Source organism: Thamnophis sirtalis, unplaced genomic scaffold, assembly GCF_051295495.1.
Source record: "Thamnophis sirtalis isolate CommonGarterSnake01/CBP01778 unplaced genomic scaffold, rThaSir2_p1.2 scaffold_4, whole genome shotgun sequence".
NCBI lineage: Eukaryota > Metazoa > Chordata > Lepidosauria > Squamata > Natricidae > Thamnophis > Thamnophis sirtalis.
In genome coordinates, this window is record NW_028261384.1 from 105,041,940 (window position 1) to 105,064,287 (window position 22,348).

The following is a 22,348-nucleotide window of genomic DNA, read 5'->3' on the forward strand; positions in this document are numbered from 1 at the left end:
TTATTAGTAACCTATGACTATCACTAAGTGCTGTATCTTATAGATTCTTGATGAATATATATATATATTTCTTTTTATGTAGAATGAGAGCATATGTACCAAAGACAAATTCCTTGTGTGTCCAATCACACTTGGTCTTCTATATGAAGACATAGCTATATTAATTATTTCAAAAGATCTGGACATTCGGTTTTAGCTAGATCATCTAAAGTTTCATCTATCAAACCTTCTTTAAATAGATATATGCAGTATTATTTTATGTCAAATTCTTAGAAATTAGCTTAAATGTACTTACATATTCAGCCACTGCGCGGCACCCTCGTTTAAATTCCCAAATGTGGTGATTCCTGCTTTGAGTTTTTATGTGACCTATCTATATACATAGCCCCAAGCTGAGGAATGAATTTGGCACAGTTGTCCAGCAGAAGTCCAGTAATGGGGTCACAAAAACAAACAAACAAAAAACATCTTTTGAGAATCCCATACCTAAAAATCTGACAGAGAATATGTTGCATCACACAGAATTCACTATTTTTGAAAGGCTTTTTTCCTTCAATGGCTTTAGATTTATTGTCCAGGAGCAAACCCTGATGTTTAGCTAACATTTTTTTCACATTGTTTTACTGTGCTACACCAACCTTAATGCTATTATCCTCCCCATAAACTTTGGGAACAGTTATTCAGAGGAGAAGAAGAGCAATAGAGAAGTGCAGAGGAAAACCACTCATTGAGGACTTGGTGCAAAACTAGCTGAGTGATATGTGGCGCTAATCAGATTTGAGTCATATTTGGACTTGAAAAATAACAAGAGGTTGCTCTCTCCAAAATCAATAGGACTAGGAAAAAACACATTTTAATTTATGTTCATCTTTACAATTAATATTGTTGATTGTTCCCTATCAATGTAATGAGTTTCAGTCACAGTGAATCTATCATTCTAACAGAAGTGCTCAGGAAAGAACATGCAGGATTTGCATTTAACTTTTGGCCTGTGGACTGAATTCTCTGTATGAGCCAAGAGGAGAGAAAGAAAAGCTTAGTGAGTTATTGTACTTTGCCCTCTGAAGATCCTGAACTTTACCTCCAGGATTTATATTTTTCTGCCAGAAATTTTGGTGAACTGATGTCCGATTAGAATGGGAATAGGATTCAGGGTCTGGCCTGCATCAACTTAGGATCAGAAAATTGCTCCAGAAAGACTGCACTCTGTAAACATTTTATTGGGGGCAGGGGGGTCTGGGGTTAGTCTACTCTGTGCCTCACTGTGACATCGTCTTCTGCAAACGCTGGCAGCCGGGGCATTTTCCTTCTGATTGGCCCCGCTGCTTCAGCTCCTCCAAAATGGGTGCCATTGCATGTTCAAACATCTTTCTCAGCACCTCTGCATTCACAATGCTGTAGCTGTGGGTGGGAACCAAGAGGTGAAAAAAGAAAAGAAAAGAAGAGATGCCATTTACACAGTCAGTCAATGTAGAAAATATGATAGATTTAAATCTTGAAAGAGAGAGAAACAGCCAGATAAAGCGTCAAGGAAGTTCCCTCCATGCAATGTCAGAAGAGTGCAATTTGCTGCACTGAAAATAACATAAATATGACACAGAAGCACTGGTCCAACTTAATATTGCTTTAGGACAAATTCCATTTTTCCCCAGAACTGACAGGATGGTCTCAAAATACTTATTAGAACAAAGGAGGGGAGGTAGGCAATATGTATGAAACATCTAAGCAGCAAAGAGTGTTTTAAAAAGCAATCATTTTAAAACCCAACTCTTCTTGATTCTTTAAACATGCATGCCAATTACATGAGCTTTAGCAACTTGCTTTTTAAAAAAATAAATGAAAACAGATGTTCTCAGGAATCTAAAGCCAATGCCAGATACTGGATTTTGTAGAAAACTGCATTTTCAGCAGCAGCCAATTAACTGTTCATGTGAATAGTCAATTCATTTGCTTCTGTAATACTGAACCTTCTCTTCTGTGAACTGGAAAGCTGCAATTACCTGCTGGTCTATGAAAGGAAATCTATAATATCAAGTCAGTCTTTCTAGCTGACATATTGTTCATAGGCTGCTTAAGCAAAAAATTTGGATAGGCCTTGAAAGAAAAATCCTAAGAGTTTATAGCTGTTCTGATATATCAGGCCCATCCAGTAAGAAAGTATTTTTCAATCTTGGCAACATTAAGCTACATGGATTTCAACTCAGGCTCAGGAATTGTGAACTGGCTCAGGAATTTTGGGAGTTGACGTTCATACAGCTTAGTTACCAAGACCTGACTTTCTCTCCCCACCCCCGCCTCTCAAATCTTGGGTGTGAGATTTTTGTGCCGTTTGACTGCTTGTAGATTGGTTTTCGTTGGATGAGATTACTTTGGGAATTTTAATGTTGAGAGTTTATTACACATTGCTTTCTCTTTGTGTACACTACCCTGTGTCAACTGGGAAGCTATTACATTGATTTAATCAGTCAATCCATCATGCTAAGTCATAATATGGTATGTTTGGTTTTATCTAGTTTTTGTGGCCCATGGAGATTATAAACCAGAGCTTATACCAAGGCCAGCATCCATCTGCCATGCCAAAAACATCCCAAAATGTACTGTCACACTTTAAAGACAGAATACCAAATTTCTATGGTATAGTTTTTGAATCAAAAAGAGAAAGTAAGTCTGGGAATAGAAGCCAGAGATCCATAGATGAAATAATTTTTTTCTCTTAACAATTTCAGACACAAGAGGAAATCTCTCTGGTATAGCATCTGGGATAAACAAGTCACCGGAAGACCTGTTGCAACCACTAGTAGGCTGAGAAGTCAAGCAACAGTACAGGTCCATCTGTGGTTTATGGCTTACAATAGTAAGACACAGACTAATCTAATGCTTTGTTTAATAAACTGTAATTAAGCAAATCATTGCTTAGTGGTTTTATGACACTGCCCTGAGTGAAATCAAGGAAATCAAACCTAACTCTACATCCTTCCTTAGTCTAACCTTCTGATTCTCATTATCAGGTTGGTCTGTATTCTTCAATTCTGACCTACAGGTTTAACTAGGTACCTGGAACATCTAGCACAATTAGGAGGAGGCCGGTCAGATGCTTCCATATTCTTCAATGTTGCAAGATGTCGAGATATGTCTTTCAGGAGTCCATCCAGGTCTATCCGGATCTGAGTGAGTGATACTGATGCCCGCTTTGCCCTGGCATAAAAGAAAGGGAAGACAACAGCTGTAAGTGCAACAGCGAATTTCCACAATTTCCAAATTCATAGACCTATATCAGCTCAGAGAGACATATATTTTGCCTGCCACATGGAACAATAGGCTTTCTTATCTGGGGAGCATGTCTTGAAATTGGAGCAATCTCATTTTACACAATCCTCTCACATCATAGGTTGACTGAAGAATGGTGATTTTCTGATTTGGAATATTTGTCTTCCAGGAGAAGCTGCACACTCCCTGTTCCTTTACATTTTATTCTCTCTTACTCTTTATTACAATGGGGGAAGTGGGGGAGCTGGATGAGGGATTTCATCTGGAAGTGGAGACTTGTCAAAATAATGCTGGAGGATTCCCACGCACCCTATTTATTCTCAACCTGATGTTTGAATGTTTCTACCATCTCATATTTTTGAAGCAAAGAGAGGTAAAATTAAATGTACACTGTTACAGAAGAAAGATCTGCTGAAAAAAAAGGCAGAGACAAGGGATCATTGGGAAATTAATGAAGCTTGCCCTTGGAAGATCCACAAACATTAGAAAGTTTCACTTTTTAAAAGAAAAAATACAGTAATCAGGGCACTAACTACTAATATACTAATATTCCCTACAGATGTGTAGCCCATAATACTTCATCAATACAAAATGAGGATCATGGAACTTGTAGTCAACTTTCCTAAACTACACCTCTATGGGAGAAAAAACTCTAGTATAAACCCCAGCACTACAAAGACTTGCTATCATTATCTAATAATAGACCTCTAGTTGAACTGGAAAGATTATCTCTAAGCAACAGTAATCAATGGTTTGTTCTTGACTCCATCATCTCTTAAATCTGGTCCTTCTTTCACTGGGAATAAGAGGCAACAACTCAGAAGAGAACTGGAGATTGGAGGAGAGACATGGCTGTCCAGCTTCAAGGGAGCCTCTTTCCTCAAAAAAGGCACATACGCAGCAGAGACTTCATCCAGTTCTTCCCTCAGCGTGCTAAGCTCCTGGCCTTGTTCCACTTGTACCCTGTCCCTCTGGGGAAGCACTCCCTCCAAGCATAGCCCCAGCTGGGCCAATAGCCGCAACACCTCCTTCTGGGCCAACTCCAGCATGCATTTCCTAGAGTGGGATGTGATAGAGAGAGACCAGGTTGGAGGATATCTTGTTGCCTCTACCAAAATCAAGGCTCCTCCCCTCCCATTCCCTCCTCAGAGAAGTCCCAAAAGAGCAGCAGTGCACTACTGGAGTTCCCTCTTCCCAAAGATGGGTGACCTTGGGGATGTAGCCATCATGCTACTTATCAAGTACAAAAGTTGTTTGGAGACCCCACTCGCCATCCCCTGGTCCACCAATTGTCACAAGGTCTTACCAACGAAAATCTTCTACTTGAACCTGTTGCTGTAAGTTACGCAGTTTCTCCTAAACAGAGTGGAGGACAGAATAAGTGAAAGAATAAGATTAACTTGGGGTATTGAGTTTATGTGCTGTTCTCTTTTCCAATTAGCATTCTGATAGAATAAAATGGTTTAGAATTCATATCCACATAGAAAGTAACAGGAAGCAACAAAGGCAACAAAATATCTTTCTCCAACCTGGCATCATCCAGATGTTATAGATCACAATGCTCTTAATTCCCAACCATATAGCTGAGTTAGCTAAGCAGTCCAGTTGTAGTAGTCCAATATCTGGAGAATGCCAGCCTGGGAAAGGCTAACATAGAACAAAAGTATCCTTGCTTGTGTGTGTGTGTGTGTGTGTGTGTGTGTGTGTGTGTGTGTGTGTGAGAGAGAGAGAGAGAGAGAGAGAGAGAGAGAGAGAGAGAATGAATGAATGAATGAATGAATGAATGAATGAATGAATGAATGAATGAATGACTTTAATTTCACTTGGAGGCATCTGGCAGGGCAGGGATCAAAGAAGTCATCATGACAGCTGTAATCACTTGATTAAATCCATTTTGTTATGTATATTGCAACAAGATTAAAACTGGGCCAGAACTCCAATTAGGTGATTCCAACTATCTTATTTAACAGGCTGATCTTATTTAACAGGCTGATCTGTTCATCTTTTCCTTCCTGCCCAATGGGCTGCTGGAATAATTAGCCACCTTGGCTTGGCTTGGTTGCAGATGTGATACACAACTGGGATAAAGCAAGAGAAGGAACACATTGTTCATCTAAAAGTGAACCATTATAAAAGGCAACTCAGCAAATCCTGAGAAGGATGCAGTCTTGTGTTACTTTCTTTGTGAGTGTTGGTGATGAAATCCAAATAATTCCAAACCTTTTGAATTTAATAAGAGGCTAAATGAAAGGGATAAACTGCAGGATTACTTACAGCATTTAAAAAAGGGGGACTTCATCTGCCACTAATCCGAGGATGGGCAAGATGCAGAATTTGTGCTAACTTTTCTTCCTCCTCCTTCTCTTCTCCCTTTTATTAAGAGTCTACAGAGGTCAGCAACTAATTGAATGTGGCTGTCTTGACAGAACCATATATATGCAGATAACCCACCAGGAAATGATATGACCATAAATAACTATAATGATTAATTAGATTTCTACCCCAACTTTGAATGAGAAACTCTAGCTGGCAAGCTTACGTCTAACTCCTCTGGTTCCTTCCAGGGCTATTCCTTTCAGGGGACTGGGCTAATAGAGTAAAGGACTGGCCCAAAGACCCCCAGACCCTCCTTCCCTCACCCCAGCCTCCTCAAAGGGATGTGGTTGAAGAAACCAACCATATGTGCTTCTTGGGGTAAGGAGAGGGCTAGAGCTACAATCTCTTTAGTGCCAGTCCAAAATTAACCCCTATACAATACTAGTGAGACTTTAAAAGCAAAATCTCAGAAAAGGTAACCACAAACCATTTTCATTTTCATATTGCTATTTTAAAAAAAAACTATACCACAAGAAATCAAGCATGGTTGAGGGTGCTTATTTCTCTTGTGCGCAGCCCCTTTTCCAAATTTTCCAACTATCATCTTGTGCATAGGTGAGCCTGGGAGAGCTTTGATGATTGATAGCGGCCCTGAATTATAATCTCCTTGATCCCTAATAGGGAATGGTTTTCTTCTGCTAAAAGGTTTGTGTTTTGTGGTTGTTGGTTTTTTTTAAATTTGAAAGAGAATCCCTTGATAAAAATGTAAAAAGGGGAAAGGCTTAAAAGAGACAATGGGCATCCTCTCTCTCTCACCTCCAACTGGGCTGAGTTTTCTTCCAGCACGCTGGTCTTAATTTCAGCATCCTCCACAGATTTTGTCACCTTTCGGCAGCTTTCCTTCAAGAAATTTCAAGGGAGGGGGGAAAAACTCAAGTGGCCCAGCAAGCAAGCAAGCAAAAGGAATGAGCTAATATGGATTTGCGTTCAATGCTAGCCATCTCCTTTTCTATAAAAGTCTTACCAAGAAGTTAGGGCAAGGAGGAGATTGAAAATTCTCCCATTTCTCTCTCTTTTTTTAAATGACAAATCTGATCACTTGAACTTCTATTAAAGGACGAGTTCGATATCCATTCCATTACAGCATTGGAAACAAACATGGCACCTCAGTAATTTTCTCCCACATCCAAATCTCCATTCCCAGGGATTTCTTTTTAAGGAAAACTATTTTAATATTCCCAATTGTCCCTGCCGTTTCACTGAATACATAATAAAAGTAAAAACAAATCTTTAAGTCTGCTCCTAACCTCTAAAAGCAGGCACTGTACCTGCTGCCTAGCTATCTGGCAGCATTTGCCCAGGTTCCATGCACTGTTTTCTTCTAGAGAAGAAATGTACTTGGCAAAGAGGTCTCTTTCAGCCATCTGGTTCTGCAAAGCTGATGTTAACTGTCTTACAATGGAGCAATGCCCTCTTACAAAGAATATCACATTATCATGAAACGTGCATTGATCCAGGTTACCTGATGAATCACTCTGTCCAGTTAGGACAAGCCCATCCTACTGACATGAGGGCCTACTTCAGAACTCATCAGTCAAAGAACTCTGACTATCAGGATCCGAAAAAGACTCTTCTCCACTGCAGTGCCCATCCTTTGGAACACCTTATTGTCTAGGGTAAGTTTTATCCACAGCTTCCTATCCTTTCATAAGAGCTTGAAGACCTGGTCTGCCGGTTGGCCTTGAGACCAAATGGGGGGAATTCCACACTGGAGGTGGTTGCTGAATTGATGGCAGACTCCACCTCCCCTCCCCACTTGCCCTCTGCTCTCCACCCACCCATTTTTGGTTATCATATTGATAACTTTTTATTCTCTTGTGCTTCTTTTTCATTGTTTATTGTATGAGTTATATTATTTTACTTCTGTTCTGTTTACATTCTTTTCATTTGTTTACATTCATTTGCATTTCATTACATTCTTTTCATTCATGTACCCTATGACTATCATTAAGTACCTTATGATTCTTGACGAATGTATCTTTTGTTTTTATGTACACTGAGAAGGATATGCACCAAAGACAAATTCCTTATATGTCCAATCACGCTTGGCCAATAAAGTATTGAATTCTATTCTATTCTATTCATTTTTATTATTGTAAGCCACCTAGAGTAGCCCCACATGAGAGAGGCAGCAAATAAATGTAATAACAAATTAAATAAATAAAATAATCATTGCATGTAGAAGCAATAGCTCTGTGACAATGCCTGTAGTGTAGACTTCAGAACCAGGATGGGGAAAAATAGACTCAGTCTGAAGCCAACCACGATAATGTTAATTCAAAAGTCAAGGAATCTTTCTTGACCTATGGCTCCTGTTGGAAGATAGCCAGGAAGGATTTTGCCTTGAGAAAATAAGTGCCTGCAAATTAGTTTGGAACAAATATATTTGGTTTGTGGATAATTGTATTAAGACTTTGTATGAATTATTCCATTTGCTTATAATGTATTAATTGTACGCTTACTCCAATGGATTAAGCAGTAGAAAACTTAAGAGTGTGATCCCACAGGGCTCCAAGTTGGTTTCTGGAAGCCTGATATATTTTACACAAAAAGCCATATCACTGTTAAAATTCTCTCATTCTGCCTAAACAAGCAGCTGTGAGCTTGACCAACATTTGGAGCAGAGTCTGATAGGAATCTAGTTGGGTAAATGCAAGCCCATAGCTTATACATCCAAAGCTGAATTGTTGTCAGAACTTGCTCCCACACTGCTGGGACATCAGCAACCAGTTTTTCCAAGCAGAGCTCAAAAAGTAAAGCCAACCAAATGAGGCAAAATTAAATTGAATTAAAAATTAAATTAAATATGATTTCACAGGATGGACAGGATTCCCTCAAATTGGCCAAGTGAGTCAGACTGAAGCATTCTTGCATTGGTAGCCCTGGGAAAGAGACTAATTCCATTCTATATTCCTGAGTATAAAAGCAGAACGAGAATGGTGAACCTGAGAGTCTAAAACTTCATTTACATAGTAGCCTATACAAATAACCTATAGCTCCAGACCTGCAGATTCTGAAGATGGTGGGTGACCTTGGATGTCTTCTCTTTGAGGCTGGTGATAGAATCCTTGGCTCGTAAGAGGCCACTATTACTCACTTCCTGCTGGGAGAGAATGTAAGAGAGAACTGATCAAACAAATTATAACCCACTTACTTCTGACTAATACACACTTCCAGACATTTATTTCAGTCTCAATGATTTTAAAATGGAGGGGGGGCAGCTTTCACATATGAACACCACACCCACACAACAAGGACAGGTTTGCTCGAACCAGTAGCTCTGAAGATCAGCTGAGAGCAAACAGGTTCCCTCTGACCTTCAGTTTTGCTTTCAGCTGTTCTGAGCTATTGGTTCACCTGAACTGGTCCGAATTGGTAGAATCCCATCAAGCTAATTCCCTGCTTGCTTACCAGCATCATCTGAAAAACATTCTCTATATCTTAAGAGACTTAAGCTGGGTCTTGTTAGGGATCTAAAAGTTAATTACTGATAGTTAGAATCTTTCAATGATAGAACAGCCAATAAAATAGAAATTAAGCTTGTATGTACAATATACTTTACATAGCTGGGGTTTGGGTCAAGGCAAAGAAATATTTGGAACAATATAAAAGGCCATGCGGGTGTAGAAAGTAAATGAAGAAAAAGGAATGGCACAAATATAGAAGTCGTACTGCAGAAGAATAAAATCTCCAAGAAAAGCCCTTTTCAGGAAAAAATATACAAATACATTGTTAAATTCAGGGTTGGTTAAGAACATGAAGTTAACAATAAATTTAAAAAAAAAACTAAGATAAACATCCAAATTGCTTGCCCAAACAAATGCTAATACCAACAACATAAAGAAATAGGAATTATTTTCTAAAATGTTGTAGGAGGCCCACAGATTGGATTATTCTTTAAAAATACAGTGTTATGATCCTCTGGCTCTTGAATCAATTGCAACCTCTGACCAGACATTCAAGATGCCCTCAGGAAGCATTCCTGAATTTGCAAAAGCATCAGTAAGGAATTCTTTGTTTGGCTTAAACCTTGGTTGCTATATATTAATACCAAACTAATTTTCCTCTGAATCTAGAATGTGGAAGAGAGAATAGCAGACATAGACAAAACTAGAAGTTCCAATAGGATTGACCCTTTCTGTTCACTAAGGAAAGATGAGAGACTTGGAAGTAACATCTTTAAAGTAGAATGTGGACTGAAAAGATAAACTAACTCAAAGCCCATCAAAAATACAAACCTTTGGGGGGGATTTGTTGAAGGAAAACCTTAGTCAATTATACCATTAAAAAGGAGTTTTATTAAATCTATTTGCTTTGTTAAATATATATTTTTGTGGCTCCTTCTGTAATTCTATTGGAAAAAGATGAATTGGCACAAAAAATTAAAAGCGCAAAACATTTTTTTTTTGAAAATGTGAATAAACTAGGAAGATGGTTGGCATATAAACTGAAACAAGAAAGGGGGAAAAGTGATACATCAATTAATCAATGAGAAAGGAACTTCCATTATCAGAGTGAGGAGGAAAAGAAAACCTATAATAAAAAAGTACTATGAGAAACTATATAAGGAGAAAATTCTGGAAAATAAAATACAACAATATTTGGAACAATCGGAACTCCCCCAAGTACATGAAACAGTTAAAAATATGCTTAATGAACTAATAACTATGATGGAATTGACAAAAGTGATTAAGAGACAAATGAATAATAAAATACCAGAGCGAGAGGTGGGTTCCTACCAGTTCGGCCCGGTTCGGCCAAGTAGATAGTAACTTGGCCTGGTACTGATTCTCTCAGCAGCACCATAGGCAACGCCATCTTGTTTTTTGCTTCTGCGCATAAACATTTTGTTAGTACTGCACATTCATGCATCAAACACATCAAATGTGCGCGCAGTGCGTCCCTGAGTGAACTGGTAGTAGCAGCAGCCAGAACCCACCCCTGACCAGGGTCTGATGGGCTACTGGCAAAATTTTATATACAACTAGAAGAGATATTAAGCTTAGTGATGTTGGAAGTTTATAATGAAGTACTGCTAGAAGCAAAAATACCAAATTCATGGATGGAAGCAAATATTACTCTTATACCGAAAGATGACACAGACTTAACGCAGATAAAGAATTACAGGCCAATATCTTTACTGAATGTGGATCATAAAATATACGCTTTGATAATAGTAGAGAGATTTTAAAAATACTTGAATGAATGTATCCATTTAGACCAGAATGACTTTTTGCCAAAGAGACAGATTAAAAATAATATGAGAATTATTTTAAATACAGTGGAGCATTATGAAATATACCCTGGAAAGCAAAAGATGTTGATGTAAAAGATGCACAGAAAGCATGCGACAACGTTAATTGGCAATTTATACTATTACAATTAAAATATATGGACTTTGGTGAGAGATTTATTAATATGATTAAAGCAATATGTTACAAACAATCAGCTAAGGTGATGGTAAATGGGGACATGACAGAGAACTTTGGAATTAAAAAAGACACTAGACAAGGATGCCCACTGTCCCCGCTGCTATTTATATTGACTTTAGCCAGGAATATTTGACAAGATGAAGAAATAAAAGGAATGGAAATTAAAAAAAAGAGAAATAAAAGCTATAGGTGTTTGTAGATGACTTGATTTTTATATTAAAAGACCCCTTAGAAACTGGACCGAAGCTAATTAGAAAGATAGAAGAATATGGGGAAATTGCAGGACTAAAAATAAATAAAGACTTTAGTCTTGCCTTTAGAAAAGATTTTAGTTAAAAATCTTACAGATACACAAAAGAAAGTGCTGATGGAAATAATTAATAAATAGTCAAAAAAGTAAAGTACTGTATTTTTCGGAGTATAAGACACATCAAGGTTTTGAAGAGGCAAATTTTTAAAAAAGTAGGTAGGTAGATAAGAGGGATAGAGAGGGAGAGAAAGAGAGAGAAATACAGTAGGTAGGTAGGGAGAGAGAAAGAGAGAGTGAGTGTAGTTAGGTAGGTAGGTAAAGGGGGACAGAGAGAGAGAGAGGAGAGAGAGAGAAGGTAGGTAGGGAGTGTGTGTAGGTAGGTAGGTAGATAGGTAGAGGGATAGAGAGAGAGAAATAGAAAAAGAGAAAGTAATACAGTAGATAGGTAGGGATGGATAGATAGATAGATAGATAGATAGATAGATAGATAGATAGATAGATAGAGGGATAGATAGATAGATAGATAGATAGATAGATAGATAGATAGAAATACAGTAGGTGGATAGGGAGAGAGTGTGTGTAGGTAGATAGGTAGGTAGAGGGATAGAGAGAGAGAAATAAATAGAGAGAGAATGTGTGTGTAGGTAGGTAGGTAGGTATACATAGATACATAGATACATACATACATACATACATACATTCAATAGGTGGGTGGGGGAGAGAGTGTGTAGGTAGGTAGGTAGGTAGGTAGATAAAGGGATAGAGAAATAGAAGGAGAGAGAGAAATACAGTAGATAGGTAGGGAGAGAGAGAGTAGGTATGTAGATGGAGGGTTAGAGAGAAAGAGAGAGAAATATAGTAGGTAGGAAGGGAGCGAGTGAGTGAGTAAGTAGGTAGGTAGATGTTTCCAGGTGTATTTATCCATGTGCTGGAGAAGGAAATGACTGAAAATCTACAGCACCTAAGACTTTGTGTTTGCTGGCACAGCACTTGATCAATGTAATTCTCAACAATCAGCTAAAGAGCTTTCCAAAAGGGAAAAAAAAAGTTTTTGAACTCCCTGCAAACCTCCCCAAAACGGCTCATTTTTCGCACAAACAGGCCTGTTTTTCTTCAAATAAAAGGCATGAATAGTCTTGTGGGGCTTGCAGAGTGCTCCTAGGAGGATGCAGGGGACCAAAAACAAGCAAAAAACAGGCCCATTTTTTGTCAAAAAAAAATTGCATGCATAACCTTATAAAGTGCTGCTGGAGGCTGGGAGGGGCAAAAAATGGTCGGGTTCTTTTTGCTCATTTCTGCACTCCCCAGACCCCAGGAGCTCTCTGAAAGCTTCGGGAGGCAAAAAATGCTGTATTAACAGCAAAATGTGTAACAATTAAAGAAGATAATTATATGAAACTGATGTGGCATATTAAACTAGATTTGGAGAAATGAAAAGATCTGCAACTATCATTAACAGGAAGAATAGCTACTATAAAAATGAATATTTTACCAAGACTATTATATTTATTTCAAACAATTCCAACACACTAGGGGAAACATTTTGAAGAATTAAATAAAATAATATCAAGATATATTTAGTTAGGAAAAAAAGCAAGAATAGGTTTGAAAATGTTGCAAGACTCCAAAAAAGAAGAGGGGGCTTTAGCCTACCAGATTGGGAATTGTATTACCATGCCTTGGTTCTTATCTGGGTGAAAGAATGGATCAACTTAAGGCATATAAGATTAATAATTTTAGAAGGTCACAACTTTCAACTAGGTTGGCATGCTTTTTTATGGTATGGGAAGAATAAGATACATAGCTACTTCTAAAAATATCACATTAGGAATGCATTGTTATCAGTATGGCTTAAAATAAAAGAACAACACTATTCGAAAATACCAGTCTGGCTTTCTACAATGGAAGCATTGGTACATCAAAATGTTATTAACATGGAAAAAATTGTATGATATAAAGATACTTTGAACAAAAGAGGGGAATTAAAAACTACTAAGTCCCTGCTTAGTTTTTAATATGTATATTAGTATCCATACATACTTAGTTGAAAAAAAAAAGATAAAATAATACATAGACTGGAAACCAGGGATATTTTTATTGGGCATTTTACTGGAAAAATATGAAGAAGGGACTATATAATCGATTTTACATGTACTAACTGCAGCCAGAATTGTATTTGCACAACAATGGAAGAATGATGAGATCCAGGCAGATGAGTGTGTAATTAAGAAAATATTAGAATGTGCAGAAATGGATAGACTAACACTTATTGTTAAGGATAAAAAAGAAACTGAATATTTTTTAATATGGGATTTATTTTATCAATAGGTAGACAACAGAAGCAGAAGTTAGAAATGGGGAGATGTAATAAGAGGAAATGTTAATATGAAGTTGTTAAAGTAGATAATGTTAAATATTATTGTTATTATATTATCAATATTACTGTGATGAATACTATTGTAAATATTTTATTATGTTTGCTTAAAAAACAATTGTACCCAGACTACACACTGTTCATGGAAATTGAATTTTTATATGTTATATCAATAAAATAAATATGTAAAAAAGGAGTTTTGTTCATCTCAAAAACAACTATATTATGGCATAAAAGTAGCTCTAGAGACCTAATTAAGTTATTATTTAAAATGTCATAGATTCTTTTTTGTTTATTATTAGAACAATGTTTCAGGGCTGGATTCTTAATTGACAAAGCAGCACCAGGTATGTATGACTGTTACTCATTGCCTCACCTGCTGGCTGGAAGTATCATCTTCATCTTCTGACCAAGCTGGCTTGATGGGAAATAGAATATCCTGTATTTCGCACCCTGCTCCCCCTGGTGGACTCCCATCATCTGTGGATTCATTTTCCGTAGTGGAATCATCACGTTCCCCATCAGTTAGATTCAGAAGAGAAACATTAGTGCAAGCAGAAGAACGCTTCAGGTTCAGATTGAGACTTTCACTGGTAAAATGGGGCTCAACTCTGGTTTTGAAAAAAGTACATTCATTATCCTTAGATATAGTACCAGACTACTTTATTTCTTACATAATATATTGAAGAGAGATAGCAATAGCAATAAGACTTATATACCACTTCACAATGCTTTACAGCCCCCTCTAAGCAGTTTACAGAGTGAGCATATTGCCCCCAATAATTTGGCTCCTCATTTTACCCACCTTGGAACGATGACTCAACCTTGAACCTGGTGACATATGAACTGCCAAATTGCAGTCAGCCAGCAATCAGCAGAAGTAGCCTGCAGTACTGCACTCTAACCACTGCACCACCATGGCCCAGATAGGTACAACAAAGGACTTTCTGACACCTTGATGCTAACATATTCTTTGGCAAACTAAGATTTTGGGATTACTGTATAGAAATCCCCAAAAATTACACTGAAATTTGAAATCCAACATGTTGGTAGGCATCTGCTCTTACTTTGTTATTGCATCATTTATATTCCACCCCCAAGTCTAACAAAATGTTGGTGACTCACATAAAATCCTATCCATCTCTCCAATAAATTGCAATAAGCAGAACAGGGAGCAGACTGTTCCAGGAGATAGAGCAATAGTAAAAAAAAATGTTCCCATTCCCTAACTTCTTGAAGTGGAAGAGACCAAAGAAATAGCACAGCACCTATTTGAAGGTCAGTCATAAAATAGCACAGTCCAAATCATGGAAGGCTTTAGCCCTCAGCATTTTATACAAGGAAATTTATTAATTAATGCAGAGACCACAGCATAATGCCGCCCTGCTGAAGCAGATCTCAGTTTGCAGCCTCTGTGCTCCAACTATAATTTTAGGTCATCTTCAAAGGTAATGTGATATTCCAACACATTGAAATAAACAGGTAATGAGAATAAGGGGGACTATTGCCAATGTCTTCCCCTCCCAAGGGACACAACAGAAATCTAGGGAACACTTGGAAAAGGGCTTTCCTGATAATAGAATTCACCTGCTAATCCTAACTCTTTCAAGGAATGTGAACCTCTCTAAAACCAACACTGGAACACAAAATAAGACCAATTGTTTCTGAATAAGCAATAACATCCTCTTGCTATGATTCAGTTTAACCACATTTCTTGAAATTGAATCTATCACTTTTCACACACTGCATGAGGATTGCCTCTGCATTTCCTGCTCTGTTACAGCTACAAAGTTTGGTATCATTATGTATAATAACTTTCCCTCCAAACTAACAAATGACCTCTCCCAGTGGTTTCATTTATATAATAAACAGCAGAGGGGAAAGAATCAAGTCCTGGGGCATGTATATTCAAGTGTCCCAACGTCTCACTTTTCTTCTCTTGATATTACCAAATATAACCAACCCTAGGTTCTGAAAGAATGGAACCACTGTAGAATAAGGCCACCCACCCATCCACTTGCACGCACACACACACATCTCTTAGATAGTCTAGCAGAGTATCACAATCAGTGGTACAAAACTTTACCGAGAAGTCTAAATGAACAAGGACATGACCAATGCAATCCCACAAGAGCAACTGAAACAATTTCTATACCACAGCCAGATCTGAGAAAACTGGAACGAAAGATATCAAATTATCCACTTTATCGAGTTGTCTGCAACTGACACCCCACTATTTTCTTCAAGATCTTCCTGGGGGGGAAAAGAAAGTCTGGAGACCTAGCAGAAGGTATCCAACACAAGCAGATCATGAGCCACCTTCTTCAGGCTATGCCATTTCCTCCCTTAAGGAAGCATTAACTTCCGCTCAAATATGACCCCAAATACATGCATACAGAGGAGCTAGTGGAACATGAATTCAAGTTGCTGATGGCAAAATTAATGTCGCTGAGAGCCCTGTCTGCTACCTCAAAGTTCACAAGATCAAATCAAGCCCCAAAAGACCATTTTTAGATGCTCTCCCTGTCATTCTATTGGATTCTGCCCAGAAGAAATCTAAGTTAGTTCGAAATCTTTAGGAAAAGCTGAATCTATGAAGTCATTGGAAGAAATAAATCAAACAAATACAAAGCCAGGATTCTTGAAATCTCAGTAACAACCATCTTAAGGTGCAATTTCTTATCTAGTTGAACATACATATGTCTTACTTAAGAAAGCAATATTAGGAGCAATGTACATAGAAACCCTGGATATTTCTCCAGCATTATGTTTGGAACCAGAAGATGAAGACGAGAAGAGGAAGGATTTTTTCCCCACTTGCTTGGGCTGGAATCAGAAATAAGTCTTTAAAAAGCACAGGAAGAGAGCAAAACTTTTCCCCAAAAAGTAAAGTAAGAGAGTGAATTCATGGGTTTAAATCCAGGCAATGTATGCAGAAGAAGGGCTGACTGATTTTTGAGATATGAGCAAAGGCTCTGCATGTCATTAGAACCCCAAACCAGATCTAGCTAGAAACAAGCCAATGCTGGTGTGAGATGCTACCTCCAGGCCTAAGTTAGGCTCTTTTAAGCTTGGGTTAATAGTAATAACCACTATTGCAGTACCTGCTTTAGATCAGATGAGATCCACTGCCCACTTCGCCTAATGTTGGACTACAAATATTCATTATTCTCAGCCAGTTTGGCTATACAGGCTAAAAATTCTGAGAGTTATAGCCAACGAAGCTGGGATCTCAGGGCAGCAATTTTCCATGATCTGAAGGAGAAAAATTTTGTGTGTGTGTGTGCGCGCATGTGTATGTGCGCGCGGGCATCTTCTACTACCAGAGGCCTTTTCATCTGGAGATGCCATGGATTGAATCTGAAACACAATCTGAACACAAAGCAGATGGGCTACTGTGCATCCTATGTTTCCTATATGGTCTCACATGCTGCAGCTATTGAATTCTACCTCCACCCTTTACCTTCCCAGGTGACCCACCCATGGAAAGAGACGGCTTTCTTCTTTTTGGGGAAGCCTTTGATGCTAGTAGGCTTTCCCAGATGATCCTTGGTGACCTGAGCCCGACTGTCAATCCCTATTGGCGTGTCTCCAGCCTCATTTATTTCTTTGGACTGCCAGATGGTCTTCACCACAATGTTGGCCATTATTGGCTGGGTCGATATCTAATATGAGCACAAATTTTCTTGCCTGCACCACACCAGGAAACATCTATTACCTACAAGCCAACTGGCTCTCTAGGTAGGGCAGGAATCTTCCAGCTGCTTTCATGACCTCATAACAGTTGCCACGGAGCTGGCAATCACAATCTTCCATCCACCATTGTATCACCAACAATCAGCACAGTTCTCAATGAAAAGAAAAGTAATTCAAATAATTCTTTCTTAATTTGAAAGAATTGCATGGATTGAGCTGAAGAAATATATTGAACTGCTAATTGCCTTTTTCTCTTTATACCTTGTCCAGGTTAGATTCAACTACTAGTTAGCTATAGTTTGTTAGATTTCTACAAATCACAGTTAAACAATTAACCAGATTTACATATCACACACAAACATATGCATCAAAGTTCACACCATGTAATAACTCAAAACCAAATAAACTATATTACCAGTATGATTTTTATACATAAAATCCAAACATTATATAATATTTCAATATAATATAATTATATGATTATTGTGTTCCTTACTATTTTATATCTCTTCCATATCTTTCAAAAGTATAACATCTGAACAAGACTACAAAGATAGTGTATCATTTGCTGTAGATTTTCTATGTCAACTTGAAACTGTTTCCAGTCCTCTGGCCATGTTAAGGTCATATTTGACTGCACTGCTTGCAATTGGAATTCAATAAAAAATTATAAGCTGCATCCATTTGTCAGCATTTGTCAGTACTGTAAACCGTGTTGGACTTCAAAATCACAGCAGAGATTCCAGGTTGGGCTGAAGATGTAATGACATTATTGGATATTACCAAAAAATAATATCCAAAGCATTCTTTGAAAAATTTATTTATGAAGTGAAACACATAACTCATAAACTATCGAAGACACCTGACTGATTGCTCAGACAGTGGGCTGGTTCAAATGCAACTATATTAAAGACTAGTACAGATAGCCCTCAAGTTATGACCACAAATGAGTCCAAAATTTCTGTTGTTAAGAGAGACATTTGTTAAGTTAGTTTTGTTCCATTTTACAACCTTTCTTGATAATTGTTAAGTGAAGCACAGTTCTTAAGTTAGTAACACAGTTGATAAGTGAATCTGGCTTCCCCATTGGCTTTGCTTGTCAGCAGGTCATAAAAAGTGATCTCATCACCCCAGAACACTGAAGCCATCATAAATGTGAGTCAGTTGCCAAGCATCTGAATTTTGACCACGTGACCATGGGGATGCTTCAATGGTTGTAAGTGTGAAAAATGGTCATGTCACTTTTTTCAGTAGTTATAATTGTGAATGGTCACTAAATGAATTGTTGTAAGTAAAGGACTACCTGTATTGCTCTACAGTAAATCAAAGAAAAAATTGTATTTCTTTTGATCAATATTAAGTATTGACTAACCACAATAGTTGGGTCGATGTTATGTTTAACCACCTGAATCTACCCAACTGAATGGGTTCACATTCCACAATCAACTGACCTGATATCGTTATTCCGTTTCAACACAATCTATTTAAGATTGTTGTATTGGCAATAAAATGAGGAGACCGCTCCAGATATGCCAATTTGAACTCCAAAAAGAAAAGGCAGGATATGAATGCAATAAATATATTCATTGGTTAGTTTTCACATAATACAAAACCATAATCTGATCCTTTGCCTTAATAAATGAAAATCTACCTATATCTTAGCATAATATACATACCGTGCTATTATGATATGTCAAAGCGTTGACATTTCTCCTTAGCGCTGTGTGTTAATCAAACTGTTTCAGTCAGTTTTAGAAGCTGTATTCAGGTAACTTAAAAGGATCTATGTAGCAAATAATCTAGATTGCAGAAAATACAATAGAATGGTCAATGCATGGAATGCACTACCTGATTCTGTGGTTTAATCCCCAAACCCCCATAACTTTAACCTTAAACTGTCTACTGTTGACGGCACCCCATTCCTAAGAGGTCTGTAAGGGTGTGTGCATAAGCGCACCAACATGCCTACTATTCCTGTCCTACTGTCCCCACTTATTTGTATCCATTTCCTGTATTCATAATCATGTTTATATTTATATCTGTTATCTTATTCATGCTTGAGAAAATAAATAAAATAAATAAATAGATGAACCACAGTGGTGCAGCTGATCACCGGCTGACGCAGTTTGGCAGATCGAATTTCACAAGGCTCAAGGTTGACTCAGCCTTTTATCCTCCTGAAGCAGGTAAAATGAGCACTCAGATTGTTGGGGGCAATATGCTGTTTCTGTAAATCGCTTATAAAGGGGCTGTAAAGCACAATGAAGCGGTATATAAGTCTAAATGCTATTGCTAAGCCACAGGTTTGCATGGCCACCATAAAAACAATACTCGCACCTTCAGGTTTCCTTAGTTCCTATACTCACATGGAAAGGTGGGACAAATGATTTATTAAAAGTATTACAGGGAAAACATTTCTCCAACAGGAAAAAATAAATAAATGAATGGGAAAGGAAACATGCAAATACTGGATAATATGTAACGTTGTGGCCCACCCTAAAAAAACGGAATATACCTATGGTTTTTATCCAAATGAAATAAGAGTTACATTTGATTCTTTGCTAAAGTAAATTCTGCCCTTAAAGGAGAAGGGGGGGAAATCCACTGAGCAACTGAAAGGCAGAAATCTTTCTACATCCGACCGCCCTTGCTTGTCGTGCCTTCTCCTTCCGAAGCCAATTGGCTGAAACTTGATGACGGTCCCCGCCGCTCTTTTCCAAGCAAAGCAGCTCCGTTTCCAGGCCTCTCTCCTCCGCAGCCTTTCTTTTGCCGCCGTTCCACCGCCAGCCCTTTCGGCCAATAGACCGGGGACTTGGGCTCGGAGGACGCGGACGTCTCGCCCAATACACAGCTTCCAAGAACTCTTCCCCGCCCAATAGCGGGCCGAGATTCAGCCTGCTGATTTCGCAAGAAGCATCACTCAAGCTGAAGAGGAAGTGGGCGGGGCGACCTTTGAGTGACATTTCTAAAAATCTATCAAGATATTCAAACCGAAGGGGAGGCCGGATTAGGTGGGCTTCTTGTGGGCCTGCATCCAATAGAAAACGCAGAGTTGTAGAGGGGACTTATTTGACATTAAGACTCACCGGGTCCAATAGGGAGAAGGGCAGGCGGGATTTAAACCTACCGGCCAATCCCTTAGAAGGCTGGGTTATTTCCGCCCATAGAAAGCACCGCGGGTTTGAAAAGCGGAGCCTCTGTCCAATAGCAAGTGGAAACGTTTCGTGACGGATGGGACAGGAGGCCAATCGGATATGTTGGGGTCGGTTTGGTGCAGCTGGGCCAGGTTCGGGCGCGGAACGGAGCATCGCCGTGGTCCCGATCCTCTATCGTCACCATGCCGGCCGTTTCCAAGGGAGACGGGATGCGGGGCCTGGCCGTGTTTATCTCCGATATCCGAAACTGTAAGTGGTTGCGGCTATGGGGAAAACAGGGAGGTCAGAGGGGGATCCTTCAGAACCGAATGGATCTTGTATATGCGCGGGGAGGCAGGCAGGGAGGCATCGGACCTTGGGGAGAATTAGGCTGAGTGGGTGGGTGGATGGAAGCGGCCCGTGATTGTCCTCGGCGGCGGAAGATTTAAGTGTGGTGATGGGTTTAGGGGGCTGGGGGGGGGGGGCTCAGTCGACTGAAGGCAAAAGACTTGAACCTCCGGGAGAGGCGCTTGCTGCCCGATCCTCTGCCCAGCGTGGCTTCGGAAAAGAGAAAGCAGGTAGGCTGGGAGAAGGAGGCCACCTAATGTCAAGGTAAGGGCGAGGCTGCCAGTCACCAGACATGCCCGCCGTTTGGGTAGATAGGCAGAGGCCTGTCAGTCATTGGAGGAGGGTACAAGTTGGGTAAAGATGGCATAGGCAGCGAGGATGCTGGTTACTTGAAGCGCCTCCCCCCCCCCTCCCCTGAACGTGGAGATCATTCAACCTGAGATTTGTATTTGCTTTGGCTATTTTGCTTAATCCTGAATTATTATTATTATTATTATTATTATTATTATTATTATTATTATTATTATTATTATTATTTAACAAAAGAGGGCGGTGGGGAGAGAAGTGGGAAAAGTTGTTTAGAGGGGTGGAAATTGGGGATCTTGGCCATTATAGGGAAATTATAATATCGATTATAGGTCATTATAGTGGTTGAGAATAAAGAAAGGGGTTCTGAGATTTGCTTAGAGATAAGGTTCCATCCCTTCTACTTCCTGCTGCCCCTATATATAAATATAATCCAAAGATGGAGGTAGGCAGCTGTCATATGACAGATGGATAAATACAGTATGCTTGCTAACTGCGATAGGCTAGGGCTTGATTTTGTAAATTTGGAGGAAAGATCGTATGTATTGGGAAGTCTGTGTGTGATGACATAAAAAAGAACTCTTGGACCTTTGCAGAAGGTCTTAAATGTAGGCTCCCTATATATGATATAGAACTCCTTGAAATTTGTACAATATTTCTCATCTGGATTTTTGCAGCCTAAATATAAGCCTTATTGCAGGCATGTTGCTGAAAAATAAGAGGTTGCTATTTAGAATCTCCATAAGAGAAAGAAAGATTGAGGAATTCAGATTGTCCTATGGAAAACAAGTGAAAACCGGGGAAGGTTTCTAATCACTATAAATTGACAGCTTTTCTATTTCATTCATGTCCCATTAATATCAATTTGAAATTGGAGAAGTTTTAGTTGTCATTGAAGCCAAATGGGTGAACCTGATGGAGCATGGTTAAAGCATATATTTGTAGCTTCCTTCAGTAATGCTGAAAAAAACATCCAATTACTGGCTTTGATAGCCTGTATTAATTGCCCTTATTTTTCAGATATGCTTCTTTAGTCATGAAAAAAGCTCTAATGATCAGGAGACCAAGGATGTTACAGAGTATATTTTAAAATGTAGAGATTTTAAGTCAGATCTAGATTTTTTTTTGTTTAGATTTTGGTATGGTTGTTTCATTGTGGCTGAAT

General features: G+C 38.7%; 2 protein-coding genes across 11 annotated transcripts in view; one reads left to right on the top strand and one right to left on the bottom strand.

The window, feature by feature from the left end:
• Positions 1-1,200: 1,200 nt before the first annotated feature.
• LOC106547840 (testis-specific serine kinase substrate) lies at positions 1,201-18,271 on the bottom strand. Its single transcript, XM_087713664.1, has 8 exons — positions 17,418-18,271; positions 14,076-14,310; positions 8,648-8,743; positions 6,400-6,483; positions 4,574-4,623; positions 4,165-4,323; positions 3,055-3,195; positions 1,201-1,401 (listed from the first exon to the last, which is right to left on the bottom strand). Exons 1-8 carry the CDS (start codon positions 17,513-17,515, stop codon positions 1,260-1,262), a joined length of 1,005 nt encoding a protein of 334 aa, XP_087569790.1. The 5' UTR covers positions 17,516-18,271; the 3' UTR covers positions 1,201-1,259.
• Positions 18,272-20,637: 2,366 nt separating this feature from the next.
• Positions 20,638-22,348, top strand: part of AP2A1 (adaptor related protein complex 2 subunit alpha 1) — a 43,095-nt gene continuing 41,384 nt past the window's right edge. For 8 of the 10 annotated variants that reach the window (XR_015696446.1, XR_015696448.1, XR_015696450.1 and 5 more), the window contains exon 1: positions 20,639-20,799. Coding sequence is in view for 4 of the 10 variants with exons in the window: in XM_087713665.1 (XP_087569791.1) it covers positions 20,733-20,799 (67 nt within the window). In the remaining 6 variants the exon portion in view is untranslated. Of the gene's footprint in view, positions 20,800-22,348 lie in introns of all 10 variants that reach the window. The other 2 variants (XM_087713668.1, XM_087713667.1) reach the window with 2 other exon arrangements.

Coding starts and splice junctions, on each gene's coding strand:
- LOC106547840 (XM_087713664.1), bottom strand. CDS start 17,515: ATGGAAGATTGTGATTGCCAGCTCCGTGGCAACTGTTATGAGGTCATG. Junction 4,624..6,399: donor AAAACTCAGCCCAGTTGGAG/GTGAGAGAGAGA, acceptor CACTCTGTTTAG/GAGAAACTGCGTAACTTACA. Junction 3,196..4,164: donor CTGGATGAAGTCTCTGCTGC/GTATGTGCCTTT, acceptor CTTTTATGCCAG/GGCAAAGCGGGCATCAGTAT.